This window comes from Eptatretus burgeri, chromosome 2, assembly GCF_056783735.1.
Source record: "Eptatretus burgeri isolate ZD-2024b chromosome 2, Ebu_testis_v1, whole genome shotgun sequence".
NCBI lineage: Eukaryota > Metazoa > Chordata > Myxini > Myxiniformes > Myxinidae > Eptatretus > Eptatretus burgeri.
Window position 1 is genome coordinate 71,944,120 of NC_140962.1, and position 20,631 is coordinate 71,964,750.

General features: G+C 45.2%; 1 protein-coding gene across 14 annotated transcripts in view; it reads left to right on the top strand.

Annotated features, from left to right (window-relative positions):
* LOC147032292 (leukemia inhibitory factor receptor-like) overlaps positions 1-6,870 on the top strand; it is a 121,555-nt gene extending 114,685 nt beyond the window's left edge. For 12 of the 14 annotated variants that reach the window (XM_085869766.1, XM_085869772.1, XM_085869763.1 and 9 more), the window contains one exon: positions 6,458-6,870. In XM_085869766.1, coding sequence (XP_085725892.1) covers positions 6,458-6,790 — 333 coding nt within the window. In that variant the 3' untranslated portion in view covers positions 6,791-6,870. The remainder of the gene's footprint in view (positions 1-6,457) is intronic. The other 2 variants (XM_085869773.1, XM_085869774.1) reach the window with 2 other exon arrangements.
* Positions 6,871-20,631: the final 13,761 nt, after the last annotated feature.

Consider the following 20,631-nt stretch of genomic DNA (forward strand, 5'->3'; position numbering starts at 1 on the left):
ACTCTCAGTGTCACACCCACTCTCACTCTCTCACACTCACTCCCTCACACTCTCACTCCGACTCACACACTCTCACTCACTCTCACATTCTCTCACACTCACACTATCACTCACTCACTCTTCCTCTCTCACTCACACTCTCTCTCTCTCACTCTCGTACTCACTCTCACAATCACACACTCACTCACTCACACTCTCACTCTCTCTCACACACTCACTCAGACTCACTCTCACCCTCACTCTCACTCACACTCACACTCAATCTCACCTTCTCTCGCTCTCACACTCTCTCTCACACTCTCACTCACTCACACTCTCTCACACTCACACCCACTCTCTCACTCTCTCACAAACTCACACCCACTCTCTCACACACTCACTCTCACTCGCACTCACACTCTCACGCTCACATTCTCCCTCTCACACACTCACTCTCTCTCTCTCACATTCTCTCACTCGCTTGTACACACACTCACTCACACTCTCGCTCACACTCTCACACTCACTCAGTCACACTCACTCACACTCTCACTCTCTCTCTCTCACATTCACTCACTCACTCTCTCTCACACTCACTCAGTCTCACTCTCTCTCACATTCACTCACTCTCTCACACTCACTCTCACCCTCACTATCTCACACACACACATTCTCTCACACTAAGCTCACTCTCTCTCTCTCTCACTCACTCTCTCTCACACACTTACTCACTCACCCTAAGTCACACTCACTCACACACTCTCACTCACTCACACTCTCACTCTCTCACACACTCACTCAGACTCACTCACTCTCTCTCACATTCACTCACTCACACTCTCACTCACTCTCACATTCACTCACTCACTCACTCACTCACACACTCTCTCACATTCTCTCTCACACACACACACACACACCCTCACTCTCACTCACACCCTCACTCACTCTCTCACATTCTCTCACTCTCACTCTCTCACACACACTTACACACTAACTCACTCACACTCTCACTCTCACTCAGTCACTCACCCACACTCTCTCTCTCTCACTCTCTCACACACTCACTCTCTCTCTCTCTCTCACTGTCACACCCACTCTCTCACACTCACACACTCTCATACTCACTCTCACACAATCACTCACTCTCTCACACTCACACTCTCTCACTCTCATATTCACTCACACTCACTCACTCACTCACACTCTCTCGCACTCACTCTCACTCTCTCTCACTGTCACACCCACTCACTCTCTCACACTCACTCACTCACCCTCTCATTCTCTCACTCTCACTCACACACACACTCACTCTCTCTCTCTCTCACGAACACAAGCACTCACTCTCACTCACCGTCACTCACACTCACTCACTCACACTCTCACTCTCACACTCACTCACTCACACTCTCACACTGTCACACCCACTCTCACTCTCTCATACTCACTCACTCACTCTCACACATTCACTCACTCTCACACTCACTCACACTCACTCTCACTCAATCTCACTCACTCTCACATTCTCTGACTCACACACTCTCACTGACTCACTCTTTCACATTCACTCACTCTTACTCTCTCACATTCACTCACTCTCTCACTCACACTCACTCACTCACTCTCACATTCACACACACTCTCACACTCACACACACACTCTCTCACTCTCACTCTCTCACTCTCTCACTCTCACACAATCACACACTCACTCACTCTCTCACATTCACTCACTCACACAATCTCACTCTCCCTCTCTCTCACACATCCTCACTCACTCACTCTCACACTCAGACTCACACACTCACTCTCTCACTCACACTCACACGCACACTCACACCCTCTCACTCTCACTCTCTCACACTCACACCCTCTCACTCTCACTCTCTCATACTCACTCTCTTCCTCACTCGCTCTCACTCACACTCACTTAATCTCACACTCACTCTCACACACACTCACTCACACACTCTCTCTCACTGTCGCACCCACTCTCACTCACTCACCCACTCTCACACTCACTCTCTCACTCTCACACACTCACTCACACTCTCACTCCCACTCTCTCACTCTCTCACCCACTCACTCACTCTCACACACTCTCTCACACACACTCACTCACTCACTCACTCACACTCACTCACTCTCTCTCACACACTGACTCTCACTCACTCACACACACTCTCATCCTCACACACAATCACACACACTCTCACTCACACTCACTCACATTCTCTCACTCTCACACTTTCACTCTCACACTCACACCCTCACTCTCTCTCTCTCTCACACTCACACATTCTCTCACTCACATCACTCTCTCTCACACTCACACATTCTCTCACTCACATCACTCTCTCTCACACTCACTCACTCTCACTCTCACACAATCACTCACTCGCTCACTCTCACTCTCCCTCTCTCTCACACACTCACTCAGACTCACTCACTCACACACACACATTTTCTCACTCTCTCTCACACTCACTCACATTCACTCACTCTCTCTCTCACTCTCTCACTCAGTCACTCTCATTCGCTCACACACTCTCACTCTCATTCGCTCACACACTCTTACTCTCTCTCTCTCACACACTAACTTTCACACTCACTCACTCTCACACACTCACTCACACTCACACACTCACTCACACTCACTCTCTCACTCTCACTCACACTCACTCAATCTCACTCACTCTCACTCACTGTCACACCCACTCACTCACTCTCTCTCTCACACTCACTCATTCTCACTCACTCACTCACTCTCTCACACTCACACCCTCACTCTCACACACTCTCACACTCTCACTTTCTCTCACTCACTCACTCTCAATCTCACACACTCACTCTCACTCTCACACTCTCTCACTCACATTCACACACTCTCACTCACTCAATCTCATACTCACTCTCACACTCTCAATCTCATACTCACTCACACTCTCATTCGCTCACTCTCTCTCTCTCTCTCTCTCTCTCTCTCTCTCTCTCTCTCTCTCTCTCTCTCTCTCTCTCTCGTTCTCTCCTTCTCTCTCCCTCTCTCTCTCGTTCTCTCTCTCTCTCGTTCTCTCTCACTCTCTCACTCTCTCACTCTCTCACTCTCTCACTCTCTCACTCTCTCACTCTCTCACTCTCTCACACACTCACTCTCTCACACACTCACTCTCTCACACACTCACTCTCTCACACACTCACTCTCTCACACACTCACTCTCTCACACACTCACTCTCTCACACACTCACTCTCTCACACACTCACTCTCTCACACACTCACACACTCACACACTCACACACTCACACACTCACACACTCACACACTCACACACTCACACACTCACACACTCTCACTGTCTCTCTCTCACTCTCTCACTGTCTGTCTCTCTCTCACTCTCACTGCCTCTCTCTCTCTCTCACTGTCTCTCTCTCACTCTCTCTCTCACTCTCTCTCACTCTCTCTCACTCTCTCTCACTCTCTCTCACTCTCTCTCACTCTCTCTCACTCTCTCTCACTCTCTCTCACTCTCTCATCCTCACTCCACCCCTGCTGAATACAGAGCAGCACCCTCCCACACATCTCTCTCTCTGTCTCCAGACATGTCTAGGCAGTGATTATCTCCAGGTGGTGTTTGTCTCTGGACATGACCGGAAGTAGCTTGTCTCCAGATGCGTCTGGGCGGTGTTAATCTCTGGACTGTGTTTATCTCCGGACATGTCTGGGCGGTGTTTGTCTCTGGGTGGTATTCAGAGTATGACCGGTTGAAAATGGATTTCAGACATTATTTTGTTTTCATTTTCACTGTTATTCTCTGCAGAATAATTTTGATGATAAGGTATGAATCGTAATTAATGCTTCACCGCACATCTGCCTTCCCTTCCTCTCACCTGACACTGCCTTCCCTCCCCCCACCCTCCTCAATCTCCCTCCCTCCTTGCTCTCCCACCCATCCTTGCTCCCCCTCCCTCCTCTCTCTCCCCCCTCTTTTCCCCCACCCACCTTAAGTATTCCCATCAGCGAAGCGACAGGTGGTATTTGCTCATGACATAATAAAGCACAATGTTTGATTTGTTGTTCTGCTTTAAGGCAGTGGCATGTTCATGTTTGTGGTGTACTAGATGCTAGTGGGTGGGGCATCAGTTTATTACCCCCATGTGCTCGAAGCGAAAAGCAGGGTTAAGCAATTGGTTCACTTTGTCTGTCTCTATCTACAAATGTCAGTGTATGATCGAGGAACAACTTAACTTCAATTGAATGTTAGATTTTGAACACAAATTGAAACATGAATCATAAAATGAACCAGTCGTTTAGTTGTCCTTTGGCTCTGAATCTGTCACGATTATGCATGCAGAGAGAAAGGAGTGAGACATTGCGTTTTTTTTACTCAGTCTGCTTGCCTGCCAATCAAACAGGAAAACTATTCCAAACAGGAAACACTTTTTAAGGATGTCATAATGGACACAAATAGCAGGTATGAAGAACGAATGTAACGTGTTAAATAAGGTGGTGTAAAAGACACTGCATCAATGGCAGTAAACTTCTGAAAAATGATTTTTTCTGCAACCTTTAAAATATTAATTGTATTTAAATTGGAGAACAGAAATCGCCTTGTTGGAACTTTCAAAACCCTTCTGTTTCGCAGGACTTGGACAAAATATTTTGGCATTTTACGTCATCACGACCAATCACGATTAACCCCCTTCTGGTGAAACTCCCAAAATCCAGAATCACTGCTCATCTCCACTCATTTGTTCCTCTTTTTTTTCCCACCTGTGGAATAAACTTGCTCATCCTCTTCAATCTCATTTTTCCCTACAGGTCTGAAAGACCATCTCAGATCATCCCCAATCCAAAACCATGACATTTTCTACACCCGTTAAACCACCCCAACCCATCCTCCTTCCATATTTCCAGATTTCCCTCCTGAGAGTTTCCTTCTATATCTATCTTGTCCACTCCATGCATCCTCTCCAGCCCTCCAATCCTCCCCACATCCATTGTCCATCTCCCTCTGTTCTTAAACTCTGCTGATTGTGCCCCCACCCCCCAATCTCTCAATTGTTCCTTTTGTTCCATTGCATCCTGATCCGTTCAGTGTACTAATGCGAGCTCTTCCACTCACCTCAAATATCTATACAAAGAAATAAATATATATTTTCCGCTCGCCGACCCCACCCATGTTCTTGTTTCTCAAGACTTCATAAGGTAAGATGTTCTACAGACTCTCTTGTTTCCCTCGCCGAAGGAGAGGGTAATTGCATTTGAGTCTGTTTGTTTGTCCGCACAGAACTTTCGTGTTTTCCTCCGTAACCACTTGTTGGATTGAGACAAAGTTTTCACCATTGATGCGACTACTCGTGCAGAATGTTTTAATGATAATTATGACATCATAGGTCACGTGGTGTGGCAGCCATGTTGGAAAAACGGAGAAAAAAACTTTGGACCTCAGTATCTCTGAAACTGCATCAAGGAAAAGATTGAAACTTGGCACTTAGCAAGTACTCCTCATGGGGAATGAGTGATTTTTTTATGACGTCATAATTGCATAAGTAGAACACTACATCTGATCAGTATGAAATATTTTGAGGGTCAACGAGGGATAAAATGGTCCACCGAAAATTTTTTGATGCCATCATTGGTCATATGATTTGGCAGCCATAATGTTTTTTTTTTAACCTTCAGAAATCTCTGAAATGGCTGAACCCGTCACCACTGCCAGCAGTTATAAAGTGGCAGTTCTAATTATGTCATAAATACATACACCAGTACACAAACACCACACAAAACTACACAAACAACACACAAAACAAGTTCTGGCAAGGGTTTGCAATATCTGATTGCTATTTTTCTTGTTATGTATGCTTTTTTATGCCTCCGCTAATGAAGTCGCCAGAAGCATTATGTTTTTAGGTTCTCCTTCCGGCTGTCCTTCTTTCCGTCCGCCCGTGCTAATTTAAGAATGGTTGAAGGGATCTAAGTCAAACTTGATACAAGTACTTATGTTTCATGATGTAAAGATGAACTGATTAAATTATGGGGGCAAGAGGTCAAAGGTCAGAGGTCATTTCAGGGTAAAATGTTACCGAGGTAGGGATTTGAACTAAACTAAGTACATGTACCATGTACTCTTGTCTCTCTGTCTCTCTCTTCTCCTACCAACATATGTACAGATTAGATATTACTTGAGGTTTTAGGTCAAAGTTCGAGTAAGCAAAGGCTTAATGTGGATGGAGGCATATCGGTCGACAACATGATGTCAAATTATGTCTAGTTTTTTTCTTCTCTTTTTATGTCTTGGTAAGTAAAATATTCATTTTAGTCTGCGGAACAAATCTTTCACCTTAATGGGACTTAACTGTAGTTATATGCTTCTTTATGATATCTGCACGGAGGGTTAAGCATAAAAGGGCTGTTAATTCTTCACTTTTCAGACTATTTAATTCACAATTAACATTGATGTTCTTCTTTTGTTTTCACAGTGTCAACCTCTATCCTCAGCCAAGCCTTCAGTGGAAGTTCCTTGCCAAGTTTCTGTCCAAGACTTTAACTGCAATCCCAATTCCTCTCCCAATCACTCCCTCCCTGGTTTATTGTATAATTCTTGCTCACCCTCTTTATCCCACCGTCTTTCTTTTACAGATTCCCTGTCTTACTCCAGCTTAATTCAAATTCCAAACTCTCTGACTGAGGCCTCGATTATCTCTCCCCTTGCCTCTCCCATGCATAGGTCTAGTCTGGAATTGGAATATATTGACTGTTCTTTGGTCTGGTCAAAGGAGCAAGTGACGAATGAAGGGATGAACAGTGAATGAAAATGTTTTCTTTTTTTCAAAAATCCTTCCTAATTTCTGAGGAATTTTGTTTTTGAGTGGAATTAAAAATTTGAGAGATATTGCTTGTCTTAGGGTGTTCTGGTTGTACTAACAGAGAGAAGGATACATCGTTTTACCATATCACAGGAATTGCAACAAATCAAGGAACTCTAACTGAGGAATTATCAAGAAAACAGTGGGCAAAGTGTCTCGCCAACATTTTCACGCGCAGACCCCGTTGATAACTACAAGAAGGAAATTCGTGTGTGCAGCGACCATATCATCAGTGGTAAGTCTTTCCCCATGCTCGAATCAGTATTGATTAAATATTATGTCTTATTCTTGATCTGTGCTTTTCTGCTGGAGAAACGTCCATCATTTATTTTAAAGCCACGAGAAGCCGGTCTCAGGATTGAATATGGTGAAAATTAAGCACAGTGGTTGAGGATCACCAATTAATACGTCCTGTATGTTACGATTTCATCAACTAATAGAAAGTAAGTCGTCATATCTTTATGTCGTCATAAATAGAAAAATAAACTGATTGTGGAGAGTTGTATCTGGAGGGTTGGGAAAGGATTTACCACTTTTTATGTCACAGTGCACTGGTAGCACTTGTCTTTTGTCTGATTTCATTTTGCCTTTTTGTAAATTCTGTTCCAGTTCTTCATTTTATATTCTCATCAAGAGACATTGATTGACAGGGAGGTCACAATTCAAGTCAGAAAACAACAAGAATTTAAGGACGACGATAACTTACTCTCGTTTTCATCAAACTTTTCCGACTGAAAAAGCTTTCACAGTAACTTCCTGCAGTAGCAGCAGGTAGGGCGGCCGACTTCAGTCCAAACCTATCCTATCCCTAACTTCCCTGCTAATCTCTCTATCAAATTGCAAGCTCCTGTCCCTCTAAATCCTTATAAACTAAGCTATCCCTCCCAGGACCGACTAATTCCATTTAAACTATCCAATCTCCTAGAAGGAAACCAAAGGAATATTCAGTGACCAAAACGACGAGACGGCGTGGTCCTATCTGGCTCGCTGGTGGAGTAGCCCGATAGGGGGTGTGCCTACCCCTCCACCAACAATTTGGGACTCAATGGGTCCTTGCAAAATTCAATTACTCTACTCCATTATCCTCGCAGTCGCAGCATCAAATGGTTTCAAACAATCCATCACACAGGGGTTGAAGGGACTTCCTCACTGCGTAGTGTCACAAAAACATGAGTACAACTCTGAATGTCTAAATTGGCTTGGGTTTACCTGTGCTGCAGCCTGGTAGGTGTCGGCTTCAGGGTTCTCATGTGCGTCCGTAATCTATGTACATTGTACATAGTTGCTGGGATCCAAGTCATGATTAAACTGACTAGGTGCCACAAACTGTCCTGGCAACTTGAGAGTTATTCCTGGTGTTGGCTTAATGGTTAGAGTGGTGGGCTTGGAATCCTAGGATCCTGAGTTCAAATCTCACTCTTCTGTTGAATTAATACCAGGTGGGGTTGACTCTGCCTGTCATCCTTCTGATTTCGGCAAAATGAGTGCCAGCTTGCTGGTATCCTGTGTCGGAGTGGCGACCCGTCCAGGATTGTGTCCAATAGCCAAGGAGATTGCTTCAACAGCACCAATGCTCTGCACAGAGTATGGTCCCAATGGATGGATGGATGGAACTTGAGAGTTGTGCCAAAAACTAACTCGGCAGCACAGCACCCTATGTCAGACCCAACTGCAGTTTGGATGCCGAGCAAGATAATAGGAAGAATATCTGTCCATCTTGTATTTGCAGGGCTTTCAGAGATGCTTTCAACTGTTGATTGAATCATTCCATGAGCGACGCCATTAGATGATGGGTGATAAGCTGTGATTCAAGTTGACCTACTGTCAAGTAGATCAGACAGAGCTTGGAAAAGTGCTGATTCAAACTGATGACATCAGTCTTGTTATTGTTGAGTGTGCACTGAGCACAGCCACCCAATGTGAGATTAATGCTGTCTGGTCAGGGATGGGTATTGTGACCGGCCAACAAGTAAAACGATCAATGAGCAGATATGTCTTGCCATTTGATGGAGATAGAGGTCCAACTAGATCAATGTGAACGTGGTGCAATCTGGAAATTGGTGTCAAACGTGCCAAGAGGAGACCTGATGTGGCGATGTAGTTTGGATCTCTGATATGCTCTGCAGGTTCTGGTCAAGTCTCTGATGTCACGATTGACTTCTTGCCAGACAAAACGCCAAGTCACTAAATGTTGATTGGCTCTGATGCCAGGGTGAGACAAATTGTGTATAGCGTCAAAAACTGCATATCGATACTCGCTGGGGGCGTAAGGGCGAAGATTACCTGTGGAAACGTCACAGACAATTCTACCCTCAGAAGTGGGGAGTGGTACCTCTTTGAACTGGAGTGAGGTTGGATTGTTTCGTAACCCTTGTAGCTCCTCGTCACGCTGTTGGGCTTCAGCTATGGTAATGAAATTGATGTTAGATGTATCCAGAGCATTTACATCAACTTGGGAGAGTGTATCTGCTGCCAAGTTGTTTTTGCTTCGAGTCCATTGTGAACTGGGAGATGAAATCAAGATGTCATACTTCTATTGGAGAGTGATGACCAGGTCCTGATTTGAGAGCATAAATCAGTGGCTTGTGGTCCGTATAGATAGAGAATATCCTCCCTCCTGGCACATGTCAAAAGTGTTTGTTTGACACAGAGGTGAGCTGCTCGATGTTCTCTCCCAAACGTGCTATATCTGGTCTCTGCAGGTTGAAAACGCTTTGAGAAAAAAGGATAGTGGTTGCCAGACATCATCTCCATTTTGCTGCAAAACTTCTACTGTCACGTCCGATGCATCGACTCAGAGACATAGTGGTGCTTCAGCCTTGGGATGAACAAGAAGTGTGGCCTCAGCCAACATCACCTTCACCTCAATGGAGGCAGCCAATTATTTTTCATTGAGGGTGATCGGCTGATTTTTTTTTTTTTAGCTCACCTGGAACGTCGTTCTGGGGAGCTTATCGGATGGCGTGTCATCCGTTCATCCATCCATAAACACTTGCAACTTCTTTGAAATTACACGCACAAATTTGATGAAACTTGACCACATCCTTCGGCACCCGTGATGTACCAAAGTTTGGTCACACAATTTTTAAAAATCGGTCCCTAAGTGGGTGTACCAAGGGTTTCCCCTGAAAATATATATTTGCTTTCTTCTCTAAAACTACATGTATAATTTTGATGAAACTTCACCACAACCTTCATCACCCATGATGTACCAAAGTTTGGTCACACCATTAAAAAAATTGCAGTCCAAGGGGATTTATGGGGTTGGTTACCCCACAACATAGGTATTTGCTATAACATTGGTTCAGTAGTACATTTTGCTGATTCCGTGCTACATTGACTTCCTCCTCAATATCATTATTCGACCAGGGTAGTGCCTAGGGGCATTGCCCCTAATTTTCTTATTCCTGTTACGTAGTATGTCCGTCAACAGCTGAGATACGTCTGCACAGTTAGGGATGAAATGCCTGTAAAAATTCACAAGGGCAAGAAATTCCCTCAACTGACACCGTGATGTGGGTGCAGGAAAGGCTTGTATGGTCTTAACGTTCTCCTCCAGTGCGAAGGGCAGATAGCGTGTTTGTGTATGATGTGACCGAGGAAAGTGAGTGATGGCACATGCTGGGATTGATGACAATGCCATATGAGGTAAGATGCTCAAAAAGTAATTGGAGGTGTGCCTCATGTTCTCCCTCTTTCGGGCTAGCCATAGAGCTGATCGACAAGGTAAGAGTAGACGAAAGGGAGACAATGAATGTTATCATCGATCAACCTCTGAAACGTCTGCACAGCATTATGCAAGCCGAATGGCATGCAGAGAAACTCGAAGAGCCCAAAAGGTGTTGTGATGGCTATTTTGTGTACGTCAGTTTGCTCCACTGGTATCTGGTGACATGCTCTGATGATGTCTCTCTTTCTGAAAACACCTGGACCTTCGAGGGAGGATGAAAAATCCTGCAAATGAAGACTTCAATAGCAATCAGGAATGGTGCGTTCGTTAAGTGGACGGTTGTCACCACATGGCCGCCAGTCACCCGGTGACTGCTTTGGTACCTCTGCTTTCAACCGCTTACCCAATATCCTATTTTTAGAAACCTCCAAGTGAGCTTTCCCAACATCATTTGCTCCGAGGTGTACCATAACCGTCTTCCTGTCGGCACCTGATACAATGTCATTTAACCTTCCCTCAATGTCACTAACTCATATTCCTTCAAAACTGCACAGAGCTACTCTACCGGTCAAAAGTTTTAGAACACCCCCATTTTTCCAGTTTTTACTGAAATTTAAGCAGTTTAATGTTTCAATGTACTCTGAAATTGAAGCATAGAACAAATAAACAATTGCATATAAAAAAGAAATTGTGGAATCGTTTTGTTGAACAAAATTTAATCTAAATTTTTGACTCATCAAGTAGCCACCTTTTGCAGATATAAAGCCGCTGTCACACCTTGACGTTTTAGCCAGCGTATGGCAACGTATCAAAATTTATGTAAAACGCTGGCGTACGCTGAACTATTGATTTTTTTTCCAGTTTTGGGCGTATTCATAATGAATTAGTAACATACACAGAACGTTTCGATAACATATAGATAACTTATACCAACGAATGCTTAGCGTGTTGTCGGCGTTCACAACCTATGCCCAACGATGGTCTAACTTATGCATAGCGCGGCAGCGTATCGCCGACGATCACGTGGCGTAGCCTATTAAAAGGCTGTGGCTCGACGATTCAAATCATAACCGCACTAGACATCGAAGTGTCAAGCCGCTGTCAAACCTTGACGTTTTAGCCAGCGTATGCCGACGTATGAAAAATTTTCCGAATACGCTGGCACACATCGAATACGTTATGGGTAAGTTTTGTGTACGTTAAGAGCACGCTGAAGCACGCTGGCATACGTCGTAGTACGTCGACAAATTTTAAGCATGCTGAAAATTTTTTGACGTATGACGCACACGTTCCGCATACGCTGACCATAAGTTGTAGGCACGTTATGCGATCATTGACACACATTGACACACGTTACTTGTAAGTTACTCGTAAGTCGAAACCCGTTGAGGTAATGTTTAGCGTACCCAAAACTTATTTCGAACCTATGATTAACGTGCTTTAAACCTATGATTAACGTGCTTTGAACCTATGTGTAACCTATCTCCAATGCATATTGACGTATGTAGATGTATTTGACGTCTTCCGGACGACCACAGAACTTACAGAACGTGTTACTAACTTACAGCTACCGTATAATGGCGTATTGGCAGCGTTTAGGGGAATTGGTATATAAAAATGGGGTTCACACAGGAGGAATCCGTCAGTGTTCCAGTCTCCATGGTTTTTTTAATTTTTTTTTCTTCAGCATGACGGTGATGTTGACACTTCGATTTCTAGTGCGGTTATGATTTAAATTGTTGAGCGGCAGCCTATTAATTACATTATATTATAACCGCACTAGAAATCGAAGCGTCAACATCACCGTCATGCCGAAGAAAAAAATAAAATAAAAAAACCAATGTCACCCGTAGGGTGACCTGTATCTTGCCAAAAGGTGACCATGTGTGACTTCTTTAAGGTCACACTGAGGTGAACAGAGCTGCTATCCACCAGGAGCGGCTCCTTGAGGAATATCTGCCTACGAGAGATTCCAATGATAATCGTTTTACAGAGTGACCATGAACAATACGTGTTTGCCTCATAACGTTACCCAAAGATGTCATAATGGCTAAAGCTTGACATATCTAGAAAGCACTCATCGAGTACTTAAATTTGAGGTACCACAGGATATGGTTCCTAAAACTTGAAAATTTGACCTTGGAGTCAAAAACTTTCAACCTCCAGCGTTACCCATGAAGGTCAAGGCCGATTGCCACCAAAATTAATCAGCTGAGCGCTAGACCATGAACTTTATTCCCATGAAGTTTGAAGACTATCCGATCAAAATTACTCAAAAAATAAGGGTTTCGTCGACTCCCCTGATCTGTAACAAAGTGACCTTGAAAATTTTATGCGCTGAAAGGGACCTCTATAGAACTCTGATATGCGAAGTTACAAAAAATTTCCAATGATGACTGTGCTCTGCAGAGTGATTGATACATGATAACAGACAAACAAAAAAACAAACAAAATTAAATTAAATTAAAAAAAACATACAAGCTGATTTACATATCTTGCAAAAACTTCGTTTTGGCAAGATAATAAAAAAAAAACCATGGAGCCTGGAACACTGACGCTAAACATTGCCTCGACGTGTTTCGACTTATGGGTAACTTTCAAGTAACATGTGTCGACATGTGTCAATGATCGCGTAATGTGCCTACAACTTATGGCCAGCGTATGCAGAACGTGTGAGTCATATGTCGAAAAATTTTGAGCATGTTAAAATTTGTCGACGAGCTCGGCATACTACGACATATGCCAGCGTGCTCTTAACGTATACAAAACTTACCCATCACGTATTCGACGTGTGCCAGTGTTTTAGACAAATTTTTCATACTTCGGCATACGCTGGCTAAATGGTCAAGGTGTGACAGCGGTTTAACAGCCGAACATACTCGTGGCATTCTTTCTGCAGTGGAAATCAAATATTGTTCGGAAAGTTCTTCCCAACACTGTTGCAGAAGTTCCCACAAATGTGTTGCACTTGTATGTTACTTTGCTTTCACCCTTCTGTCCAGTTCATCCCAAACCAGCTCGATTGGGGTTTAAGTCTGGAGACTGTGCTGGCCATTCCATGATTTGAAGCCTACCGTCTTGTTCTTTTCTCCTGAGGTAGTTCTGACATAGCCTGGAGGTATGTTTTTGGGTCGTTAACTTGCTGTAGGATGAACCCCTGACCAATGAGGGGCAGACCAGAGGATATTGCATGGCACTGCAAATTGCTGTGGTAGCCCCATTTTGGTTCAGGGTGCCAGTCACTTTGTGCAAGTCGTCGACTGGATCCAGCAAAAGAGCCCCAGATCATCACGCTTCCTCCTCCATGTTTGACAGTTGGTGTCACACACTGAGGAACCATCCTTTCGCATACTCGATAGCGTACAAAAACCCTGTGTGATGAACCAAAGATTTCAAATTTTGATTCAGTCAGTGAGACCTTCTTCCAGTTTCCAGTCGTCCACTGGCGGGGCTTCATGGCCCAGGCAAGCCTCTTTTTCTTATTTTGCCATCTTAGCAATGGCTTTCTTACTTCCACTCGACATGTCAAACCTGCAGCTCGAAGTCTTCTCTTCACAGTTGAAACTGAGATTCCTTACTTCGACCAGTATTAAGCTGTGCTTGAAGCTGCCAGCCTGTAAGCCGCCTGCAAATTGAGAATCTACATATTTAATAACTTCATTGCCCACAAAGACTGTCTTGCAGAACTCATTCCTACCTATCTCTATTTCTGCACCTTCACCACTGCCTACACACGCTGGATTCACCACTGCCTGCACTCGCTGCACCCTCACTATTACCTGCACTCACTGCACCCTCATCCTTCGTGAAGAGTAGGTTAGCTATCATTGGCACCATGAACAAATTCCAAATTCCTGCAATAATCACTGCTGGGAAAGCAATGGCAAAACACCCAGTATATAACCCTTGTCAAGAAACAGCCTCGGCAGCACTGCAACAGAGTATGGCACATCACAATCAGAATAGTAATACAGTACTTCTCGAAGCAATAGATTTACTGTATAATAGTACATGGAAGGAGCACGCAAACAACACCCACAATGACACCAGCAACAACAGCTGGGTGTCCCTTTTTCACATTTTTCATTTAATTTTAAATCACCATTGAGTACAACATGCTGTCTTTTGATTGAACTCATCAGCGAAGCGACAGGAAGGTAAGGCTCGTGATTATAAATCAAAGCAATCCAGGATTACACACCCTTCCTTTGTTTCTGCCTTTCCCTTCAGCATCTTCTCTTTCAAACTTATGATATTATTGGTTCTCTCAATATAGCAGATGCTTTGACACTTTATCGGGGTTCAACCACAACCACTTGGAGAAATCTTAATTTTGTGGCTCACGCTTCATGACGAGATGGCACCGGCTTCCCTCATCACGCCCCTTCTTGCATACTTGCACTATATCTTCTACAGTTTCTCTCTCTTGTCTTTGCCCGAACTGCCAATGTGGAAAGAATATCCTACATCTTTACTGCAGGTTGACTCCCACTGCTCGTGTATATGGTGATTTGAATAGCGGCTGGTAAACCGGCCACTTGGGAAAATGGTGGTTTGTATAGCGGCTCGTAAACTGGCCGCTCGTGTATATGGTAATTTGAATAGCGGCTGGTAAACCGGCCAATTGGGAAAATGGTGGTTTGTATAGCGGCTGGTAAACTGGCCGCTCGTGTATATGGTGATTTGAATAGTGGCTGGTAAAATGGCCGCGAGGTTATATGGTGGTTTGAATAGCAGCTGATTAACCAGCCACTCGTGTATATGGTGGTTTGAAGAGCGGCTGGTAAAATAGCCACTTGGGTATATGGTGGTTTGAATAGCGGCTGGTAAACTGCCCGCTTGGGTGTGTGGAGTATGAAGAGTGGCTGGTTTACTAGCCATTCGTGTATATGGTGGTTTGAATAGCGGCTGGTAAACCGGCCGATCATTTCTCGAGGTTTGAATAGTGACTGGTAAACCGGCCGCTCGTGTTTATTGAGGTTTGAATAGTGGCTGGTTTACCAGCCACTCGTGTATATGGTGGTTTGAATAGCAGCTGATAAACTGGCTGCAAGGGTTCAAAGGGTTAATGAGGGTGGTTACCCAAAGTGCATATATTGAAGCTGTGACCCGATAGGACTTGCATAGAAATTATGGCATTATTTTGAATAATTGTAAAGTGCCGTTCTCCATATTAACTCCTGAAATCATGTTTTCTTTGTCCTGGTCCACTGATCTAAAATGCCACAATATTTGTTCCAAGTTCTGCAAAACAGAAAGGTTTTGAAAGCACCAAAAGTGATTTGTGTTCTCCCGTGTTCAATTATATCATTCAATTGAAATAAAATAGAATTTAGAATAGAATGAAATAAAATAGGATATAATTTTTTTTTTTTTGGAAGTTTACTGCTGTTGATGCAGCATCTTTTACACCACCTTATTTAACCCCCTTTCCGTTAGTTCGTCATACCTGTATTTTGTGTCCTTTATGATGTCCTTAAAAACAGTAAGTTTCCTATCTGGAATTATTTTAAATTTTGTTTGACTACCAGACAGGCAGGTCAGGTCAGGTCAGGGAGCATGTGCCAGAACAGCGCGTTGCTGCATCCACTTTCCGCCGGTACTCCAGGGGCCTCCATCTGGCCTTCCCCCAGGCAGATGCCAGGCCCATCCCCATCTCCTTGAGATGCTGGTCAACCTGCTACAACCACGAGGCACGTGGTCGGCCTATTGGCCTCCTCCACTCACGAGACTCCCTCGCTGAGAGAATCTGGTGAGCAGGATCAGCGTCAGGAAAACGAGCCACATGTCCATACAGCCGCAACTGATGCTCACCGACCATGCAGGTAACAAATCTCATCCGAGTCTCCCTCAGCAACTGCTCGTTGGACACAATCTGACCAGCGATAGCCAAGGATTCTCCGAAGAGACCTGGTACCAAAGGAATTAAGTCTCCGTCTCAGATCCTTGGTCAGAGTCAAAGTCTCGCATCCATAGAGCAAGACTGGAAGCACCAAGGACCTGAAGACTCGGACTTTCGTCCTCCCGCACAGGTACTGGCAGCGCCACACCCCATGATCCAGTGAATCCATGACTCCCCAGGCCCGACCCAGACGTCTATTGACCTCTGACTCACAGCCAGCAGAGACATGAATATCACTGCCAAGGTAAGTGAATCTCTCCAGGACTTCAACATCCTCACCACAAACAGACACAGACAGGACAGCAGCATCCAAGATGTCATTGAAAGCCTGGATCTTAGTTTTGACCCAGGAAACCCATAATCCCAGCAGCTCAGACTCCTCATTCAGCACCTCGAGGGCCCCCAAAAGGATATCCAAAGTCTCCGCAAAGATGACTGCATCATCTGCGAAATCAAGGTCTGAGATCTTGACATTCCCAAACGATGCACCGCAGCTTGACCTTTCCGACATCTTCCCTAAAATCCAGTCCATACAAGTGCTGAAAAGTGTGGGGGCCAGTACACACCCCTGACGAACTCCAGTAACAACTGGAAATAAGTCAGAGATGGTACCACCACACTTCACAGCACTCTCAGTACCAGAGTAGAGATCAGACATCAGATCAATCAATTTTGGTGACACCCCACGAAGACCAAGAAAACTCCAGAGGGCATCCCGATTCACTGAATCAAACGCTTTACAGAGATCAACATAGGCTGCAAGCAGCCCCTGCCGAAACTCTCGTCTGCGTTCGGTGAGGACACGAAGAGCAAGGATACGGTCAATCGTTGACATCTTTGGTGTAAAGCCTGACTGCTCTGGACGTTGGTGCTCAAGCAGATGGTGGCGAACCCTATCAAGAATTATCCGAGCAAAGACCTTGCCCGGCACTGAGAGCAGCGTCACCCCTCGGTAGTTGTTGCAGTCTTGGCGATCACCCTTCCCTTTCCAGAGAGGGACAACAAAGCCCCTCTTCCAATCAGTTGGGATGATGCCTGTAGCACAAAACTGCATGCAACGACACGAGTGCAGCATTTCCACCAGCCTTGAGAAATTCAGCATGGATGCCACAGATCCCTGGAGCTTTACCCCATTTCAACCGGTTCACCGCAGCCCGTGTTTCCACAAGCGAAGGTGGACCACAGTTGATTGGAGGGTCAGCAACAGGGATTGTAACACCCTTGACGTCCAACTCGACAGCTGGGGGATCAGCCTGGTACAACCGCTCAAAGTAACCGGCCCAGCGGGCCTTGACTTCAGACTCCTCTGTCAAGAGCCTACCACTCTCTGCTCTAACTGCAGTGCTCCGAGGGATGGGCTTGGATGAACGCAATGCGCGAATTCCCCTGTAAGCGGGACGAGAATCACCTGTCCACAGGTGATGCTCTACCCCCTCACAGATTCCTCGCACATAGGCCTCCTTGTCCACCCTCAGTGCACGTACAGTTTTACGCCTCAGCTCCCTGAACAGCTCAGCTCTGCCATTCAGCCTGGCCCTGCAACTCTGGTCAATGGTATCCAGTGTCCCTTGAGAGACAAAATTCTTCTTTGCCCTGCGGTGAGTTCCAAGAAATCCACCGGCAACATCAAGGATGGTGGTCTTGAAGGCACTCCACAACTCTTCAGGACCCCCCAAAGCACCCAGACACCTCAAATGTCCACTCAGCCTGTTCGCAAACTCCTCAGCGACTCTCTCATCCTTGAGCTTGCAAACATCCAGCTTCGGCTGGGATGGTACCATTCTCCAGGATTTAAGCTGCAGCTTTGGAGTTGCTACAACAAGCCGGAGGTCAGTATTGAGCAACTGAGCACTCCGGTGGACCCTGCAGTTCTGGATCATCCTCTAGCGACCGTCAACGAGGACATGGTCAATCTCCTTTGCCACACCGCCAGCGTTGGAATATCAAGTCCAGCGATGAGCTTGTGGGCGCTGAAACCATGAACCAGCCACCCGAAGTCCATGACTTCTTGCAAAGTCAAGGAACTTAGTGCTATTCTGGTTCATAGTTTCTGACCCATGGGGACCAACACACACCTCATAACCATCCCTATCAGTTCCAGTCGATGCATTGAAATCCACCAAGACTAGAAGTGTATCTCGTCTGGGGCACTAATCAACCACAGACTCGAGCGTGGCGTAGAATGTGTCCTTCACGGTGAGATCACTCACCTCAGTCGGAGCATAGACAGAGACCAGGGAAATGACACCTAAGGAGTGATGAATCCTTAGTCTCATAATACGCTCGTTGACCGGTGTTACCTCAATTATCATTCGGGTCAGCTTATTGGACACAGCCACAGCAACTCCTTGAGTATGGTAACCATCAGAGCGACCAGACCAATAGTAGGTGTAACCACCCACCATTATCTCGCCGCAATCTGGTCTCCGAACCTCAGTGCTGCAATACCGATGTCCAAACGATTGAGCTCAGATGATAACAGAGACAGGTGATCATCCTCTCTTAGGGATGGGACATTCCAGGCACCCACCCAAAGGGACCGCCTCAGGTTAACCCAAGGAGACCGCCGTCTGGTGGACAACACCTCAGCACCACTCCGACACACTCTCCCGCAATCTGACCCAGGGATGTTACCCCGTGGTTTCCTTCCTTTCAACAAAGATTGGGGGTCCCGAAGGCTTTGCCCCAATCCCGTCATCCAGTGAGCTGCCCTGCGAAGGGAAGCTGTACAGGAGGTACTCCCACGGAGTGGGTTTTCAGATTTTTTTGAGTTTTTGCGTTTTGCGGAATGAAGGGTTTTACGGTGGCCGGAGTGCAAATCCTGCAACCAACCTCCTAATGAAAGTAACCCAACTGCAGGAGGACGTCCGCAGACACAGTTGGGCACTAGATATGGATGGCCGTTGGCTCACAAGGAGCTCCTCCGCCCTTTGTCTGCCTGTCTATATATATATATATATGCACACAAAGGTGAGGAGTGGAGGTGAGAAACAGAGTTCAAAACCATTATCTCACTCTGCTCATGCGTGATCAGGACAAATTCAAAGCTAAAGTACTGCTAAACTGCAGGTTGGTTTTCTGATTCACGTTACAATTTGTGTTCAAAATATAACATTCCATTGAAATGAAGTTGTTCCTCGATCAAAAACCGACGTTTGTAGACAGGACAGACAAAATGAACCAATCACTTAACCCTGCTTTTGATCACTTTTGTATGCGCTGTGTCACAAGTATATCTTAACCTATCGAGAGATACAGGTACTCGTACATACCGATGTTACAACAATGACGTCCCTGAGTCGATAGTCCCTTTTGCAGGAACTCGAGGCATTTATGCCAGTGATAAGACCATGGCAATCATGATGACCTGTGTTTGAAACGATACCCAAAAAAGAACTAGGAGAGATCACAGAAGTCTTCAATAAATCAAATGAGGTACCACTCATGTCTCAAGCCAACCATTGTGGAACTCTCAATCATGTAATCACTTTACAGTGCATATGGTATGAACAGTAAAGGATCATTCTTAAATGACACACCCATGGTGAATTGGCTTGATAAATGCACAAAGCGTTCAGAACAAAGGTTGCAGCACAATTAAAACACTTCGAACCCCACTGTGGGAAAGCTTTGTTAAGGAAATACTGTAACGGAAAATTTGTTAGAGTCTTGGGTTTCAAAGACGGTGTTAACGGACAGCATGCAGGAGGAGGTGAAGTGCAGGCACAGGGAGAGCTGGTGAGAACGATGACGTGCAGAGATGAGGCTCTCGCTGATTGGTTCATCCCAATCACCCCATTCCTCTCTCATCGCTCAAGGCAACAAAGCACCAGCCAAAGGAATTCTGAAACAATACCTCTGCAACCTTCTGTTCCTACAGTCGTCTCTCTGCACGTTTTGTCTTGCAAATCAGGAAATTAAGTCTGAAATTGCTTTCAAAGACAGGAGGCCAATGACACTTTTTGCATTCACCTACGATTGTTTTACAACTACATTTCATGTGGTGTCTTTTGATGCACCTCTCCAGCATCGCCACTCCACCCTTGTATTATACGCGAGTCAGAACAGGTGCGGCAGGAAGGAAAGGCAAGGTTTGGAGTTCAAACTATTGCCCTGGCAAAGGGAGGGTTTTGCCCAGTTGTTCCCAAATATTTCTGCCTAATTTATTGCTCAAGAATGATGTGTTTGTTCCTTGTGAAAGGTACCACAAAAGAG